Source organism: Equus asinus, chromosome 2 (assembly GCF_041296235.1).
Source record: "Equus asinus isolate D_3611 breed Donkey chromosome 2, EquAss-T2T_v2, whole genome shotgun sequence".
NCBI classification, from domain to species: domain Eukaryota; kingdom Metazoa; phylum Chordata; class Mammalia; order Perissodactyla; family Equidae; genus Equus; species Equus asinus.
This window is the reverse complement of record NC_091791.1, coordinates 733,223-749,717: the sequence shown is the minus strand read 5'-3', so window position 1 is coordinate 749,717 and position 16,495 is coordinate 733,223. Positions and strand designations below refer to the sequence as shown.

Here is a 16,495-nt window from a genome sequence, read left to right as displayed (position 1 = left end):
GGAGAGCCTGAGCAGAGGGGCCTGGTCTTTCCTAAGGGGGCCTTCAGTCCTCCTCCTCCAGGAAGGCAGACCAAATCCTTTTCTTCTTCCTCTTTGGAGCCCATTTTCCACACTTACAGGGAGGGAGGTGGTGTCCCTTGTTAACCACTGCTTCCTCTAACGCTTAAAACCGTCCTTGGGGACGCCAGGACAGAGAGGAGGAATGGGCGCCTGCTGAGGCCCCAGTCGGGGTCCCTTCGTCTGCCTGGCCCTCGCAAGGCTGCTCCTTGCTGGCAGGTTTTCCTTTCACTGTTGGCTTCGCGGCTGTGATGGGAGCATCTTCTCTCTTCCTTCCCCAGATGACCCCGAGGGCGCCTTTGTCCCCCCGGAGTTCGACGTGACTGGGAACACCTTTGAGGTATGTCGCAGCTGGTGGGCCTCCCCCAGCCTCCCTCTGACTTCTCCTGGGCAGGCGGCGGGCGTGGCTGCAGTGACAGCATGGTGTTGGACACGTCTGCCATAGCTGTGTAGTGGGTTTTCTGGAGTGTGAATTTACTGTATTTAACTTGTTAGAAGTGGTGGCTGGCAGGGAGCCGTCGTTCCTCTGAGGGATGAGCAGCGCGCCGAGGAGGCTCGTGGTCTCTGGATAATCATTTACAAGCATGAGCAGCAGCCACCCCAACTCACCCTGGAGGCCACACTCCGGCTGAGGCAACCAAGGCCTCCCAGAGACCCCTGCTCTGCAGAGCGGACCCCTGGGCGCCCTCTAAGTCCATGGCCTGCCTGAGGGCTCTCTTCCATGTGACCTGCCAGAGCAATGGGCAGCACGGCCCCTCCAGCGTGGCCCAGGGACTGAAGAAGGAGATAGGGGACCCCTGCACGGGACCCCCGTCCATCCATCGGGCCCCGTCTGTCCATCCATTGGGCCCTGTCTGTCCATCCGGTGCCATGCTGGGCTCTGGCCGACAGTGGGGCCTCTTCATGGTTCCTAAGATGGTTGGATAATAAATCAGTCATTAACAAATAAATGAGTGATTACAAACTCAAACATCTTCCCAGTAAAAGCCCACTAGCTTAGTGACATTAGATTCAGTTTTTACCCTAAAATAAGTTTTAGGATTGGCTCCTGCTGTGCTTGATTTTACTGTGAAATAAGCTGGTCCTGAGGCCCTGGCGCAGCTCCCTGGCCTGGAGGGACGGCAGGGCCATCAGACTCTGGTGGATCCCGCTGTCGGTTTTTATGCTTTTTGGGAACTCAAGAGTCCAGAATCAGAAGCCTCAAAATCTTTGTCTCGGGCAGTTCTCACCCCAGTCCGTGCAAGGACTTCTTTCTTTTTTATTGGGGTTTTAGTAATGGAACCCAGCGTGAACACAGGAGCTGGGGCCCTGAAACAGTGTCTGTCCTTCTCTGGGCTTGCTCCCCATGCCGCGCCCTGTCCCCCGTCCATGGTGGCAGCAGGACCTCTTAGTGTTCCTAAAAACACTGTTTCTTTTGAGCTGTTTGTAACTTTCTAAAAAGAGTATCGCGCTGCATGTAATCTTCAAGAACTTCTTTTTTTATGTTTATGCTGAGACTCCTGTGCGCGGCCCTGGGTGCTATTGTCATTCGTGTGGGAGGTGCCGCATGTCGCCCGCCCACCTGTGGGAGGGCCCTGAGTTGCTCCAAGTACCCATCAGGGTTAGTGCTGCTCTGCACTCTCTTGGTGCCTCTGGGCTGGAGCTCTCCCGGTGTGCCCCAGGGACGGAGTGCTGCATGGGGGGGGGGCGGTGGCAGGGACTGTCCAGCTGGTTTCTAAAGTGGTCGCACCCCCACCAGCAACGTGCGAGAGGCCCTGCCTACCGCCCCCCCCCCGCCTGGACTCCATATTGCTGGGGACCACCCGGGATGGGGGAGAAGCATGGCCCTGCCCTTGGGCGGCCTGGCCTTGTGCGCGTGCAGGTGCCTTGATGGGGGAGGAGTCCCTCTTGGGGAAAGCCGGCCTGCCAGTCAGTTGTCACGCTGCTCTTCGTAGGTTGTCAGGATTGCAAATGCCGTCTCCAGTCTCTAATGTGTCCTCTCACCCTCTGTAAGGCAGCAGTTCTCAAACCTTTTGGCTCTCAGGACCCCTGTGAATCCCTGAAAATTATCGACTACCCGAACAGCTTTCGTTTATGTGGGTTATACGCTGTCCACATATCTGTCAGTATTGACTGTATCACAGGTTAGAACTGTGATAGGTGGAAACTGTGTGCCTATTAATTCATTCCAAAATAACAATAATACATCCTTTGCACATTAACATATGTGACATATTTTTATGAAAAATAACACTGCTTTTCCAAAAAGAGTAGTGAAAAGAGTGGCGTTGTCTTAGGTTGTAAACGTCTTCATCGTCTGGCTCGGTGGCAGAGCCCTGGGTTTCCACAGCGGCTTCTGCGCTCAGTCTGTTGCTGTTGCTGTGGCCTCTGGACGTCTCCACGTCTGAGAGTGGACAAGACGAACGACAGCTCAGTGTTATTGTGACAATCGCTTTACCCTCTCACACCACCCTTTGGGAAAAGCTACTGGAGGGCATCCTCTCAGAAAAAGTGTTTCTCAATTCTAATATACAGCCCCGCATCGCGGGACCACAAGGACACGTTCTGAGAAGCGCGTCATTAGGCAGCTTCGTCATCGTGCGAACGTCATAGCGCACACTTACACAAACCCGGATGCTATAGCCCATTACAGACCTCAGCTACGTGGTACTGACTTCTGGGACCACTGTTGTCCGTGCAGTCTCTTTTGACAGAAACGTCGTTATGCGGTATACAACTGTAGTCAAATTTTTTTGACTACATGTTTTCTTTCATTTTAGTGTTTTTTTGTGGCTTAAGAAACCTTCCCAACCTCAAGGTCTAACAGATATTCACTGATATTTTCTACCAAAGTTTTAAAGGTTTGTTCTTCACATTTAATCTGCCTGAAGTTTATTTTTTTTTATAGTGTGAGGTAAGGGTCCGATTTCATCTTTTTCCATATAGATAACCTTTTCTCCCAGCTCCGTTTATGGCTGGCCTGGGTGCACGCCAACTGTGCCACATACCACAATTCCAGACGGAAGGGGACCTGCTTCTTGGGCCTCTGTTCCAGCCCGTGCGTCAGTCTGTCTGTCCTGCATGGAACTGCGTGTATGAGTTACCTCAGCTTCACAGGGAGCCCAGCATCTCACAGGGACCGTGCCCGCTCCCTGTTCCTTTTCTGAAGTGTTGTGACTCCTCTTAACCCTTTCTGCTTCCATATAAATTTTAGAATTAGTTTATCAAGTTCCATGGAAAGCTCTGTTGGCATTTTGACTGGAATGGCGCTGAATCTGTAGATCAATTTTAGGAGAATTCCCATCTTTATACTCTATGGTCTTCTCTAGAAACACTTTATTTCTCTTCCTTTATTTAGGTCTTATTTAGTATGTCAGCAACGTTTTAAAGTTTTTACCGTAGGAGTCTTGGACATCGTTTATTAGCTTATTCTCGTATGAGATATTTTCTGACTCTATTCTAAATTGATGGTCATCTTTGTAATTACATTTTTCTGCTTGCCTGTTGCTAGTTGACAGAAATGCAGTTCACTTTAATATCTTAATCTTAATCCAGCCATCTTGCTAAATTCTCTTCTTATTTCTAATAACTTAGAGGTTCAGTTCTTTTAGTTTTTCTGTTCAAATCACTGGCAAAGGCAGCAGTGTTGTTCCTGACCGTCCAAAGGCTGTGGGTCAGTTCCCTTCCTCCTCTTGCTGTGTGTCAGCAAGGAGCAGCCGTGAGACTCCAGGGAGAAAGAAGCGTGTGAGGGTGGTGCGCCGGCCTGGGTGACATTGGTGCCTGCCTGGTTCTAAAAGGACCGATTTCACCTTTCGGCGTCCTGGACGACATTTGCATTGGCCACGTGAGTTCCCTTGTGCCAAACTGGCCGAGTTCTCTCATCAGTGTACACTGTGTTTTATGAAATGCTTCTGCAACCTTTGAAACAATCATTAAGATGTCAGTATTTCTGTATTTATTTTCAAATGGTAAATCATCCTTTCCTATTTAGAAAAAACCTAAACTGGCCATGTGTCTCATCTTTTTATACCATGTTGCATTCGATCTACCAGTACCTACCTTGGGTTTTTGCACGTTTTTCCCGAGTGGACTGGTAGCTTCCATTCTGTCGATGTTCGGCGGTGTTGGCATCAGGATCGTTCCAGTAGGAGCGCCCCCTCTCCCTCTGCCCTGTAAGAGTTCATGCAAGAACGGGACGAACTGTTCCTTGGAAGTCTGGTCAAACTTACTTGTAAAGCCATCTGTTTCCCTGGAGGAAAGGTTTTTAATTGCTGCTCTATTTTTAATGGTTATAGGATTCATCTGTTTTTGTATTTCTTCTTGAATCAGCTTCTTGGTAAACTATGTATTTCTGAAGTTTATCCATTTTCCCTGTGTTTTTAACGTGTTGGCATCAAGTTGTGGGTGACGCCCCTCCTCTGCCACTGTGTTATCTGTAGAGACGCCCTCTTCCCGCTCACTGGATGGCTTGCTCCCTCCTTCCTTTCCCGTGTCAGTCTTGCAGGGCTCTTTATTCTGTTGGCTTGTTCAGAGCCCACTTTGTACCACGTGATCTTCCTCTGGTGTCTTTGTTTTTTTTTTTCCTGTTGACTCTGCCCTTATTTACTACTTGTTTTGAGTTTAGTAACTATTCCTTTTCTAACTGAAGTCGGACACTCAGCTCATGAGTCTCCAGCCTTCCTTCCTTTCCAATATTAGTGCTAACGCCTAAGGCTATGAATTTCCCTCAAAACATGAGTTTTGCTGCATTCTATGAGTTTGGCCATGGAGCGATTGCAGTATCATTCACTTCTGGGTATTTTTTAATTTCCATTGGGATTTCTTCTTTCACCCATGAGTACTGTGAATGAGTTGGGTTTTTTCTTACTTTTTATTGAGATATACGCACAGAAAAATACATATATCACCAGCATACAGCTTGATGAATGTTCACAAACTGAACATCCCAATAACCAGCATCTAGATCAAGAAGCAGAGCATGCCAGTACCCTGTCGCCCCAACCAGCCCCCAGGGGAACCACCATCCAGACTCATGATGCTGATCTCTCATGGCGGCCCCACCTGCCCAGTGTGGTGTATGTGAGATTCAGCACACAGCATGTGGTCAACACAGAGCTTCCACTCTCAACAATCATTTGTCCATTTCTTTTCTTTTCTTTTTGGTGAGGAAGATTGTCACTGAGCTAACATCTGTGCCAAACTTCATCTATTTTGTGTGTGGCACACCACAACAGCATGGCCTCATGAGCAGTGTGTAGGTCTGCACCCAGGATCTGACCCATGAACCCTGGGCCACCAAAGTGAAATGTGCAAACTTAACCACTATGCCCACCAGGCAGGCCCCCGTTTGTCTATTTCTAAACATGCTAGGACTGTTTTTTTGTCTTTTTCTTTCCTTTTTTTTTTTTGAGGAAGATTAGCCCTGAGCTAACATCTGCTGCCAATCTTCCTCTTTTTGCTGAGGAAGACTGGCCCTGATCTAACATCCGTGCCCATCTTCCTCTACTTTATATGTGGGATGCCTACCACAGCATGGCATGCAAAGCGGTGCCATGTCTGTACCCGGGACCTGAACCGGCACACCCTGGGCCGCCAAAGTGGAACGTCTGCACTTAACTTCTGCGCCACCGGGCCAGCCCCTGTCTTTTTCTTTTTAACTTCTAACTGAACCAAACTGTGGTCAAAGAAGGTCCATGTGTACCTACTCTTTGGAGTCGTTGAGGTTTCCTTGTGTCCTAAGAAGATGTGTGTCCTCTCACCAGGACGTGCAGATTCTCTGTGTAACCCAAGCACATGCATTGGGTCATTCTAGCTTCTGTAGATTTTTTTATTCTTTGGCTGACTGAGCTCCCTGGCACCCAAGCTCCGGTGGGGAGAGGGTTTCCTGGGGGCACTGTGGAGTGCAGGGAAGGGGGCCAGGCAGGCCCTCATCGGGGAGGGGGCTTGCTCTGACCCATCTGCAGTGGGAAGGGATGGCTCCCAAGTGTGTAATGCTTTGCGGCCCCGGATCTTCCTGTGATGAAGAGTCCTCTGTTCCCTGAGTTGCTTTAATTCCCGGTGGGTGATCGTGGATTTTCCTTGTTCCACACACACAGCGAGTCAGTCCTTCTTACCTCACACCTGTGAAGGGCCCGTGGTGTGTGTGGACGCCTTGATCCCTTGTTTTCACAGGCCCATGCATGCCCCATCGGGAGCTCTGAGTCCAGGCTCTCTGCTCTGCTCTGGATTAGCCTCGTGCTGGTGCCCGTTCCTAGGGGCTGTCAGGACCCCCTGAGCAACTTCAGTGCTGCATTGTGGCAACCCCAGGAACAGCTGCACAAGGCTCATGGGGGCCCGTCACACCACTCAGGCACTGTTCCTGCCCGTAACTGGGCAACAACACCAGCTCACAGGGACCACTGTGGCAAACACACCGCTTGGTGTCACCCCTGCCCTTGAGCTCCATCAGGGTGAGTTGCTGCCGGCGACATCAAGACACCTGCAGCCCAGCCTCTGGGTCTCTGGGCTCTTGAAGGACACAGCAGGTGGGGCTGTGGTTGCTGCTGATGTCCGGGCTGAACACTTGCCTCCACCCGCCGGCCTGTGGTCCTCCTGACCGGTAGTCATCACAATTCACGCTGCCACACACCAGCCCCTCCTGCCACCTCCCTACTGTCCTGATCCTTTCTCCCTCTGGAAATGTCAGCCTAGCGGCCTCTGCCACTCCCTGTGGGCCTGATCTCATCTCCACATCCTCCCCACAGAGACAACAACAGGGAGCCCTCCATGTCCTCACACTGAATTCTCCGTGTTCCTGGCACCATGGAGCTGCTGCCTCCTGGGTCCGGTCCTTCCCAGCCTGGCCCTGCCCCCACTCCGCTCCCACTGCTGAGTCCCCGGACACTCGATGGCTGGTCCTCCTGCAACCATCTCCCCTGCCCACCTCCCTCCTTGCTGAGGAAACCTCAGTGGAAGCATAGTTTCCAAAAGCTAAAAATATGACCTGTGGCAGGCATTCAAGGCCTCCTCCGGGCCAGCCCCTGTCCCCTACAGGGCTCCCCTCTGGACCTCGTCACCCTGAGCAGGTGTGGGCTCCAGTGGGGCCTGGCCATGACAACCTCAGCACCCATCACCCATCGTTACTGAATGCTTACCACTTATCACGAACGTGCATGCACGCAGTAAGTGTCAGGGCTCGCAGTGAACAGAGTAGATGACATCCTACTCGTGGGGGTCATGGTCTACACAGGGGATGGATGGGCTTGATGTGGGCAGTAGGCTGGGGCCTGAGAGTCAAGAACGGGCCTTGGCAGGCAATAACAAGGGTCTTCATCTAGATTAAAAAACCCTGGAGGCCGCTCTGAGAAAGTGATGTTTAAGTTGGGACGTGAAGGATGTGTAGGGTTCACAGGATCAAGACTAGGGGAGCTTCCGAGACAGATAGAATGAAATGTGCAGAGGCCTTGAGTGGCAAAGACATGATATTGGCCAGTGTGCGGTGGACAGTGTCATCCCACAACCAGTGAAAGGTTTATTTGCTGAGGTTATTTTCAAACTAAAAGAGGTGGGTGGATGGATGGAAATGGACAGAGATAGATAGATATAGACACATACAAAAGTAGAGAGAAGGAAGGAAGGGAGGGAGAAAAATAAATGTGAGTGGATGGATAGAGAGAGGGATGAACAGATGTGTGGATGGCTGGCTCGTTAGGTGGATGGATGGATGTGTGGATGGATGGGTAGATGGATGGATGAATGTGTGAGTAGATGGATGAGTGGAGGCATGGATGCAGGGAGGGATGGATGGATGGACGCGTGGATGGATGAATAGATGGGTAGACAGATGGATGGATCGATGGGTACCTATCTATCCTGTGCGCCTGGAGACAGGAGCAGATACCCTGGTCTTGCCAGCTGTAGTACAGGCCGGTTTTATTCTCAGGGCTATGATTTGCTGGGAGCCTCAGTGTGGGACTCACAGCTCAGAGCCCCGGCTGGGACCTGGACCTCTCAGGCTCTGCAGGTGGAAGCTTGTGGGATCTGCCTTTCCTTCCACCCTAAGCATCGGCACCCAACGGGGCCCCCGAAATAAGGCATCTGCCCTGAGTCTCTGCAGCAGCTTGACTTAAGTTTGGCCCCTGGACGCTGCCTGTGTGGGGACCCAGGCAGGGGCCTCAGGTATGACGGGTGTGGTCAGTGTGAGAGAGGGGAGCAGGCTGCCCTCTGCATGGGGATGAAGGCTGGGGGTTCCACTGTCTTTTGTAAGAGGTGGAGCAGCATCACAGGGGCCCAGGCTTGGGCGTGGGGACAGTGAACGATTCAGGAGCCGTCAGTGCGGTTCAGCCGTGTTCCTGAGGCCCTGAGCAGGCGGCAGGACGCCAGCTCTGAGCAATGTGCTTGTGGGGCAGGATCGCAAGGTCTGTGACGAAAGTGTGTGGGCCTGAAATCTAAGAGGCTTCAGTGGAGAATGATAGAATAAAAGACTTCAGAGGCCAGCTGAAAACAAGATACATCCCAAAAATAAATAGCTTTTCTCTGTGTCAGTAATTACCAGTTAGAGATGAAATGGAAAATGCTCCATTTATAATAGCAAAGACTATGGAAAGCCTGCAAGTAAATATAGCAGAAAAGATTGGAAACTTAATGTGAACCACCTTCTAAAGACGAGAAAACAAGACACGAGAAAATGAGACAGAGCGCGTCCCTGCACCTAATTTATTTTCCAGCTTTATTGAAACATAATTGACATATAACATTATGTGAGTTAAGGTGTACAGAGTGTTGATTTGAGACACTTTTATATGAGAAGTGATTACCATGGGAGGGTTAGTTAACACCTCCATCTCATAATTACCATTTCCTTTTTTTTGTTGTGAGAATATTTGAGATCTACTCTCTTAGCAGTTTGAAGTATATAATACGGTATTAACTATAGTCACCATGCTGTACGTTAGATGCCAAGAACTCATTCATCTCATAACTGGAAGTTTGTCTCCTTTGACCAACATCTCCCCATCCCCTCACCCCACCCCCACCCGCAGCCCCTGGTGACCACCATTCTCCTCTCTGTTTCTATAGTTCGCCTTTTTTGGATTCTACCTATAAGCAAGATCATGCAGTATTTGTCTTCCCCTGCCTGGCTTATTTCGAGAAATACTCAGCATAATGCCCTCGAGGTCTGTTCATGTCGTTGCAAGTGGCAGGATTTCCTTCTTTCTCGTGGCTGCGTAGTATCCCATTGTGTCTCTGTAGCACATCTTCTTCATCTGTTCGTCTGCACATGGACACTTAGGTTGTTTTCATATCTTGGCTGTTGTGAGTAATGCTGCAGTGAACATGGGGGTGCAGGTAGCTCTTTGAGATTCTGATTTCACTTCCTTTGGTTGTGTTCCCAGAAGTGGAATTGCTGGATTGTATGGTATTTCTGTTTTTAATTTTTTTGAGAAACCCCTATCCTGTTTTCCATAGTGTCTGCACCAATTTATTCGCCCACCAGCAGTGCACAGGGGTGCCTTTTCTCCTCATCCTCGCCAACACTTGTTACTGCTTGTCTTTTTTATAATAGCCATTCTAACTAGGTGTGAGGTGACATCGCCTGTGGTTTTGATTTGCATTTCCTTGATGATTAGAGATGTTGAGCATCTTTTCATGTACCTGTTGGTCATCTGTATGTCTACTTTGGAAAAATGTTTATTCAGTTCCTCTGCCCATTTTTAAAATTAGATTGGTTTTTTGCTATTGAGTTGTATGAATTCCTTATATATTTTGGATATTAGCCTCTTATCAGGTATATGATTTGCAAATATTTTCTCCCGTTCACTAGGTTGCCTTTTCATTGTGTCGGTGGTTTCCTTTGCTGTGTAGAAGCTTTTAGTTTGATGTAGTCCCACCTGTTTATTTTTGCTTTTGTTGCTTGCACTTTTTGCAATTTTTTTCATATCCAAAAAATCATTATCAAGAGCAGTGTCAAGGAGCTTTTTCTAGTAGTTTTACACTTTGGGGTCTTACATTTAAGTCTTTAATCCATTTGAATTAGTTTTTTGTGAGTGATGTAAGATAGGGGTCTAGTTTAATTCTTTTCCCTGTGGCTGCCCAGTTTCCCAACACCATTTAGTGAAGAAAATATCCTTTCCCATCATATATTCTTGCCCCCTTGTTGAATATTAGTTGACCATATCTGCATGGATTTATTTCTTGGTTCTTAATTCTGTTAGTTCATCTGTGTGTCTGTTTTGATGCCAGTACCAGCTGTTTTGATTACTATAGCTCTATAGTATAGTCTGAAATCAGGGAGTGTGATGCCTCCAACTTTGTTCTTCTTTCTCAGGATTTCTCTGGCTATATGGGGTCTTTTGTGGTTTGATACCGATTTTAGGATTTTTTTTCTATTTTTATGAAAAATGCCACAGAAATTTTGATACATATTGCATTCAATTATAGATGGCTTTGAGTAGTGTGGACATTTTAACAATATTAATTTTTCTGATCCATGAGCACAGGATAGCTTTCCATTTATTTGTGTCGTCTTCAGTTTCTCTCATCAAAGTCTTATAGTTTTCAGTGTAGAGATCTTTCATTTCCTCGGTTAAATTTATTCCTAGCTGTTTTATTGTTTTTGATGCTATTGTGAACGGGATTGTTTTCTTTGTTTCCTTTTCAGATATTTCATTCTTAGTGTAAAGAAATGCAAATGATTTCTGTATGCTGATTTTGTATCCTGAAGTTTTAATGAATTTGTTGATTAGTTCTAACAGGTTTTTTTTGTGAAGTCTAGGATTTTGTCTAGCCAGCCCTAGTGTACCAGTGGTAAAGATCCAGCAGTCTTGCTGCCATAGCCCAGGTTTGTTTCCTGGTCAGGGAGCCATAACACCCGCCTGTCGGTTGTCACACTATAGCAGCTTTGTGTTACTGTGATGCTGAAAGCTGTGTCACCGGGATTTCAAATGCCAGCAGGATCACCCCTGGTGGACAGGTTTCAGCAGAGCTTCCAGACTAGGACAGACCAGGAAGAAGGACCTGGCCACCCGCTTCCAAACAAAATTGGCCACGAAAACCCTGTGAACAGCAGCAGAGCATTGTCTGATAGAGTGCCAGAAGATGAGAGGATGGTGCAAAAAGACCGGGCAGGGCTCTCTGCTGTCCACAGGGCTGCTGGGAGTCGGAATCCACTCAATGATGCTAACAGTAGGATTTTCTATATATAGGATCATGGCATCTGCAAACAGTGACAGTTTCACTTCTTCCCTTCTAATTTAGATGCCTTTTATTTCTTTTTCCTGCCTGATTGCTCTAGCTAGGACTTCCAGTACTGTGTTGAATTGGAGTGATGAGAGTGGGCACCCTTGTCTTGTTCCTGATCTTAGAAGAAAAGCCATCAAGCTTTCACCATTGAGTATGATGTTAGCTGTGGGCTTGCCGTATGTGGCCTTTATTATTATGTTAAGATATATTATTATATGCTCAGTTTGTTGAGACTTTTTATCATGAAAGTATGTTGTAGTTTGTCAAATGCTTTTTCTGCTACGGTTGAGATGATCGTATGACTTTTTTCTTTCTATTAATGCGATGTGTAACATTGATCGCTTTGCGTATGTTGAGCCATCCTTACATCCCAGGGATGAATCCCACTGGGCCATAGTGTACGATCCTCTCAATGTGCTGCTGCATTTGGTTTGCTAGTATTTTGTTGAGAATGTTTACGTCTGTGTTCATCAGGGGTATGGGGCTGTAGTGTTCTTTCCGTGGAGTGTCCTCGTCTGGCTTTGGTGTCAGGGTTCTGTTGGCCTCAGAAAATGAATTTGCAAGTGCTCCCTCTTCGTCGGTTTTTGAAAGAGTTTGAGAAAGATTGGCATTAATTCCTCTTTAAATATCTGCTAGAATTCAGCGAAACCATCTGGTGCTGGGCTTATCTTTGTTGAGAGGTTTTTGATACTGATTCAATCTCGTTAGTAATTATTGATCTGTTCAGATTTTGTGTTTCTTCGTGATTCAGTCTTCGTAGGTTATTTCTAGGAATTTGTCCATTTCTTCTAGATTAGCCATCTTGTTGGCATATAATTGTTCATAATAGTCTCTTATGATCCTTTGTATTTTTGCAGTATCAGGTGTAATGTCTCCTCTTTTGTTTATAATTTTATTTTTCTGAGTCCTCTTTTTTTCCTGGTTAGTCTAGCTAAATGGTCCGACCAGGACCGAGGTGTGTCTGCCTGTTATCTGATGCACCTGGGCGAGACTCCTGTCAGGGCCCTAGGAGTGTGGCACCGCCTCCCAGGGCTCCCACACGGGTACTTGTCCGTGGATATGTCCACATTCTCATCGAGGGCCATACCATCTAGGGACGTCTTATTTGACCGTCTCACTGATATCCTAAGTATTTTATTTTGTAAGACGTTAGTCCTTCCCAAATTCTGCAACGTCAGTGCAGTTATAATAAAATCCCAACCATTTTTGGTTTGTTTTTTGAATAGGAATGGGAGAACTTAAGTTTGTTTTTTAAAACCGGACAAATGTGAAAATAAAGAAACTTTTTGAAAAAGACATGAAGGGCAGCTTGTCCTCCAGATGTGAAAATACCTCTGAAGCTGTTATAATTTAAAGAGCACCATCTGGGCAGAGGGAGAGACACGTAGCCAGCATAAGAGGAGGAGAGGCTGGCCAGTGCCAGCCTCGGGGGGCCGCGCGCCGTGGGGCGGCCGTCCCGGCCAGCAGAGGGGGTCTTCTCTCTCAGTGCCAGGAGGTCGCTCTCCAGCAGGAGGGAAACAAGCCCGGTCCCAACAGCGTGCCAGCATGTGAGCAGATTCTACACGGATTGGAGCTAGATGTTTAAAGATTATAAAAATATTGGAGGAAACAGAGGAAAGCTGTTTTTGTCGTCTTAGGGGAGGGATGGTCCTTCTAAGAAGCCACTAAAGAAAAAAAATTATCCCATTTCACAAATTAAACATTAGAATTTTCGAATGTCAAAAGACACATGAACAAAGTTAAAAAGTAAGGGCAGATGAAGAGAACATACAGGTGACACACAGCCCAGGGGTCGGCACCCTAATGTGCCAAGAGTGCACCCAAAACAGGCGACAGCTCAGTGGAGAAATGAGCCGAGTCCATGAATGGGCGTAGAGAGGAAAATCACAACGGCGAATAGACAGGAACAGATGCTCAGTCTCATTCATAATTATAGAAATGCAAATTAACCCGAGACACTTGTTTCCCCTAAGAGATTGGGGAAGCAGGGTGTGGGTGCTGGGACACGTGCACACGGCAGGGGCAGACGCAAATTCCCGGACATTTAGGAGGGAAGTTTGTCAGCGGCTATCAGCATGTAAATCCTCCTTGTGGGGGTGGAGCCTCGGGAAGGAAACATGGATGCATGAAGACCCCACCAAAGCATCTGTTAACCAGCGGAACATGGCAAACACCCTGACCAGTGAGGGCCAGCATGGAGGGAGGGCATGGCCCCCACGTGCCTAGCTCCTGAGATAGAGACCCTGACAGAGAGACGAGTCCAGAGAGGGGGAGTCTCAGCCAGCGAAAACCAGACAGTCCTGCAGTCCCCGGAGAGAGCCGTCATCCTAGACCTCACAACAGACTGGGAGGGCCGGGTCTGAGGGTCATGGAATGAGGCTAGCTGGGATGTCACTGGCGGGTCATGAGGGCCGCCCAGGGAGAGAGCCAGAATCACCCAGGATCCACCCACTCAGTCATGCAAGGTCTGGCCCAAGATGAGGTGTTGATCTGGACCAGAGTGTGCACCAAAGACCGGAGTGTCCTGGGGAAGGGAGTGCTGGGGAAGGAAGGCGGGGAGAGCCTGGCCTTCACTCAGGGCCCAGGCTTCCACTGCGAGCTATGTGACCTGCCTGTCTGGAGCTACACAGCCCCAGGCCCTTGCTGGCTCCTCCTGGCGTGGCTGTGTGGCCCTGGGCTGGTTCCTGAACCTCTCTGGGCTCAGCTTCCTGTCAGTAAAGTGAGAATGATAAAGCCCTCGTATGCACTATTGTGGGGTGAGGTAGGAAGGCGCAATGATGTCAGATGATGCCACCTGGCCCCAGGGAGTGACAGTAGCCATTGTCAGCCCTCAAGGACCGGTGGGCCGAGGCCTGCACTGTGCCCCATCCCAGCGTGCACAATCTTCAGAGCCCACACGCTCGTGAATGCAGATAGGAAAACCCTAACTTACTAAAAGAAAACCTGTCTTTCTTCCTGCTCACATCCAGTTTTTGAAGAATACACCAGAAAAGAAAAGGTCCTGCCCTTCAGAGTCACGGCATCCATCAGGGGCCGGGTCTGTGCCCCAGGAGGCTGGATGGGCTGGGCCCTGGGAGGGGCGCTAGTTGTTGTGGCCAGGCCAGCACAGACCCCAGACCCGCCAGCACAGGGTCACATGCTTTAGCCTGAGAGTCCTCGCATTGGGCAGGCGTGGCCTTGGCCATGCCTGCAGCAGTCATAAAGAGCAGATGTTGGGGGAGGGCCCCATGGCCAAGTGGTTGGGTTCGCGCACACCACTTCGGTGGCCTGGGGTTTCACCGGTTCGGATCCTGGGCATGGACCTAGCACCGCTCATCAAGCCACGCTGAAGTGGCATCCCACATGCCACAACTAGAACGCCCTACAAGTAGAATATTACAACTATGTACTGGGGGGCTTTGGGGAGAAGAAGAAAAAAAAAAGGATTGGCAACAAATGTTAGCTCAGGTGCCAATCTTAAAAAAATGAAAAAGAGCAGATGTGGCCCGGAAGACGGTGTTCCTGGCCCAGAGGAGCGGCAGCCGTACGGGGACAGGTGTGCCTGTCGTAGGCCACGCGGCCGGGCTTCGCAGCGCTAACGGGCTCTTTGGCGCACAGGCTCACATCTACTCTCTGGGGGCCACGCTGAAGGCGGCCCTCGAGTACGTGGCAGAGCCGGAGCCGGAGCCCAGACTGAGCCGCGACCTGGAGGTGCTGCTGGGCCAGATGCAGGCGGAGGACCCTGGGGACCGGCCCGACCTCGAGGTGAGTGCTACCCCCTCATGCTTCTCCCCAGAGCTGAGGCCCGAGACCCTCCTCACGCCCAACGCCTTGTGCACGCACACATACGCCCGGCACACACACAGGGGTTCCTGTCCCCCACCCCGCCCTGTCACGCGAGCTCCTAGCCTGCATTTTGTTTAAATAAGATCTTGACTTTTTTTATTGACATTTTTGTTATGAAGAAGTTTGGCTTATAATTCTCATGGGCTGAACAGAATCTGCTGGCTTTCTGTAATCCGAGAGGCTCGCTTTCTTGTACCTGAAAAAGGCTGTGGCGGGCGGGCGGGCTCTCGGAGGTCAGGGCTTCCTGCCGTGAGCGTCCCCCTGAGATGCCCACGTCCGCAGAGCATCATAGCGCTGTGTGAAGAGAAGATGCAGTTCACGTCCTCCTGCCGCCTGTGCCGCAGCCTCTCGGCCGTGGGGAGGAGGGTGCTCTCCCTCGAGTCCTTCGGAGCGTTTCAAGGTAAGCACACTCGCGGGTATGTGCTTGCACATGCAGGTTCTCACAGACATATGCATGCACACACAGACCCTCACGTGTGCACATTTATACACGTGCACACATAGATGTGCACATTGGCACAGATCACACGCATATGTTCACACCAGTGGACTCACACATTTAAACACCCGTACTCACATGCATACATATTCAAACAGGCCACATATGTGCCCCCACAAACACACATATCACGCTCACAGTCGCACATATAAACATACATGTATGTGCAAACTCATACACACCTATTTATACTGCACACACAAGCATGCACACTCGTACAAATACACTCACACTCTCATGAACACCATATACACCCTCTCCCACACGTGCGAAGACGTGTACAAACATGAACACAGATTGACACTGCACACGCACACTCACATGTTCAGTCATACTGTGCGTGTTTTGCAGACACCCGCTCAATTAGAGCTGAGCACCAAGGTCACGTTGAGAAGTGACTGATGAGGCTGGTCGTCTCCCTCTTAGTCTAGAGCATGTCGGGACAGGGACGGGGAGCGTTTCTCAGTTCGTTGCCGTTTGCCGACACCATGCGGCATCTGAGGCCCATTGACTTCTCCAGCGCACGAGCTGTTGCTGAAGCGTCTGGGATTTTCACGGCCCACGTGGGGCTCTTGCGGAGTCTCAGGCCGTGTTTTGATCCAAGGCCAGAGTCTACTTTGCAGCTCGGAGCCCAGAGGGGCCTCAGGGAGGCACGGAGCCTCCAAGTGGCCGCAGGGCCCTCCTGCTGAGCGACATTTCCAACCTGCCCTGCCAGCATTTGTGTCGCTGCAGCACCAGGTGACGCTGGCATTGCTGTGACAACAGCGGAGGGTATTAACACAGTGGAGAGCAGAGCTGCTGCAGGGGGGCCGCACGCCACACGGAGGGCCCTGCGTGCCTGGAACGGTTCCCGTGGAGACATGTGTGTGTGTGTGTGTGTGTGTGTGTGTGTGTGGAAGGCTTTGCATGCAGACC

The 16,495-nt window shown here is 49.6% G+C and overlaps 1 protein-coding gene across 7 annotated transcripts in view; it reads left to right on the top strand.

The window, feature by feature from the left end:
* The window catches only part of KNDC1 (kinase non-catalytic C-lobe domain containing 1), a 67,023-nt gene that overhangs the window by 7,782 nt on the left and 42,746 nt on the right, over positions 1 to 16,495 (top strand). For all 7 annotated transcript variants that reach the window (XM_070520508.1, XM_044748318.2, XM_044748313.2 and 4 more), the window contains exons 3-5: positions 339 to 397; positions 14,854 to 15,000; positions 15,364 to 15,481. In XM_070520508.1, coding sequence (XP_070376609.1) covers positions 339 to 397; positions 14,854 to 15,000; positions 15,364 to 15,481 — 324 coding nt within the window. The remainder of the gene's footprint in view (positions 1 to 338; positions 398 to 14,853; positions 15,001 to 15,363; positions 15,482 to 16,495) is intronic.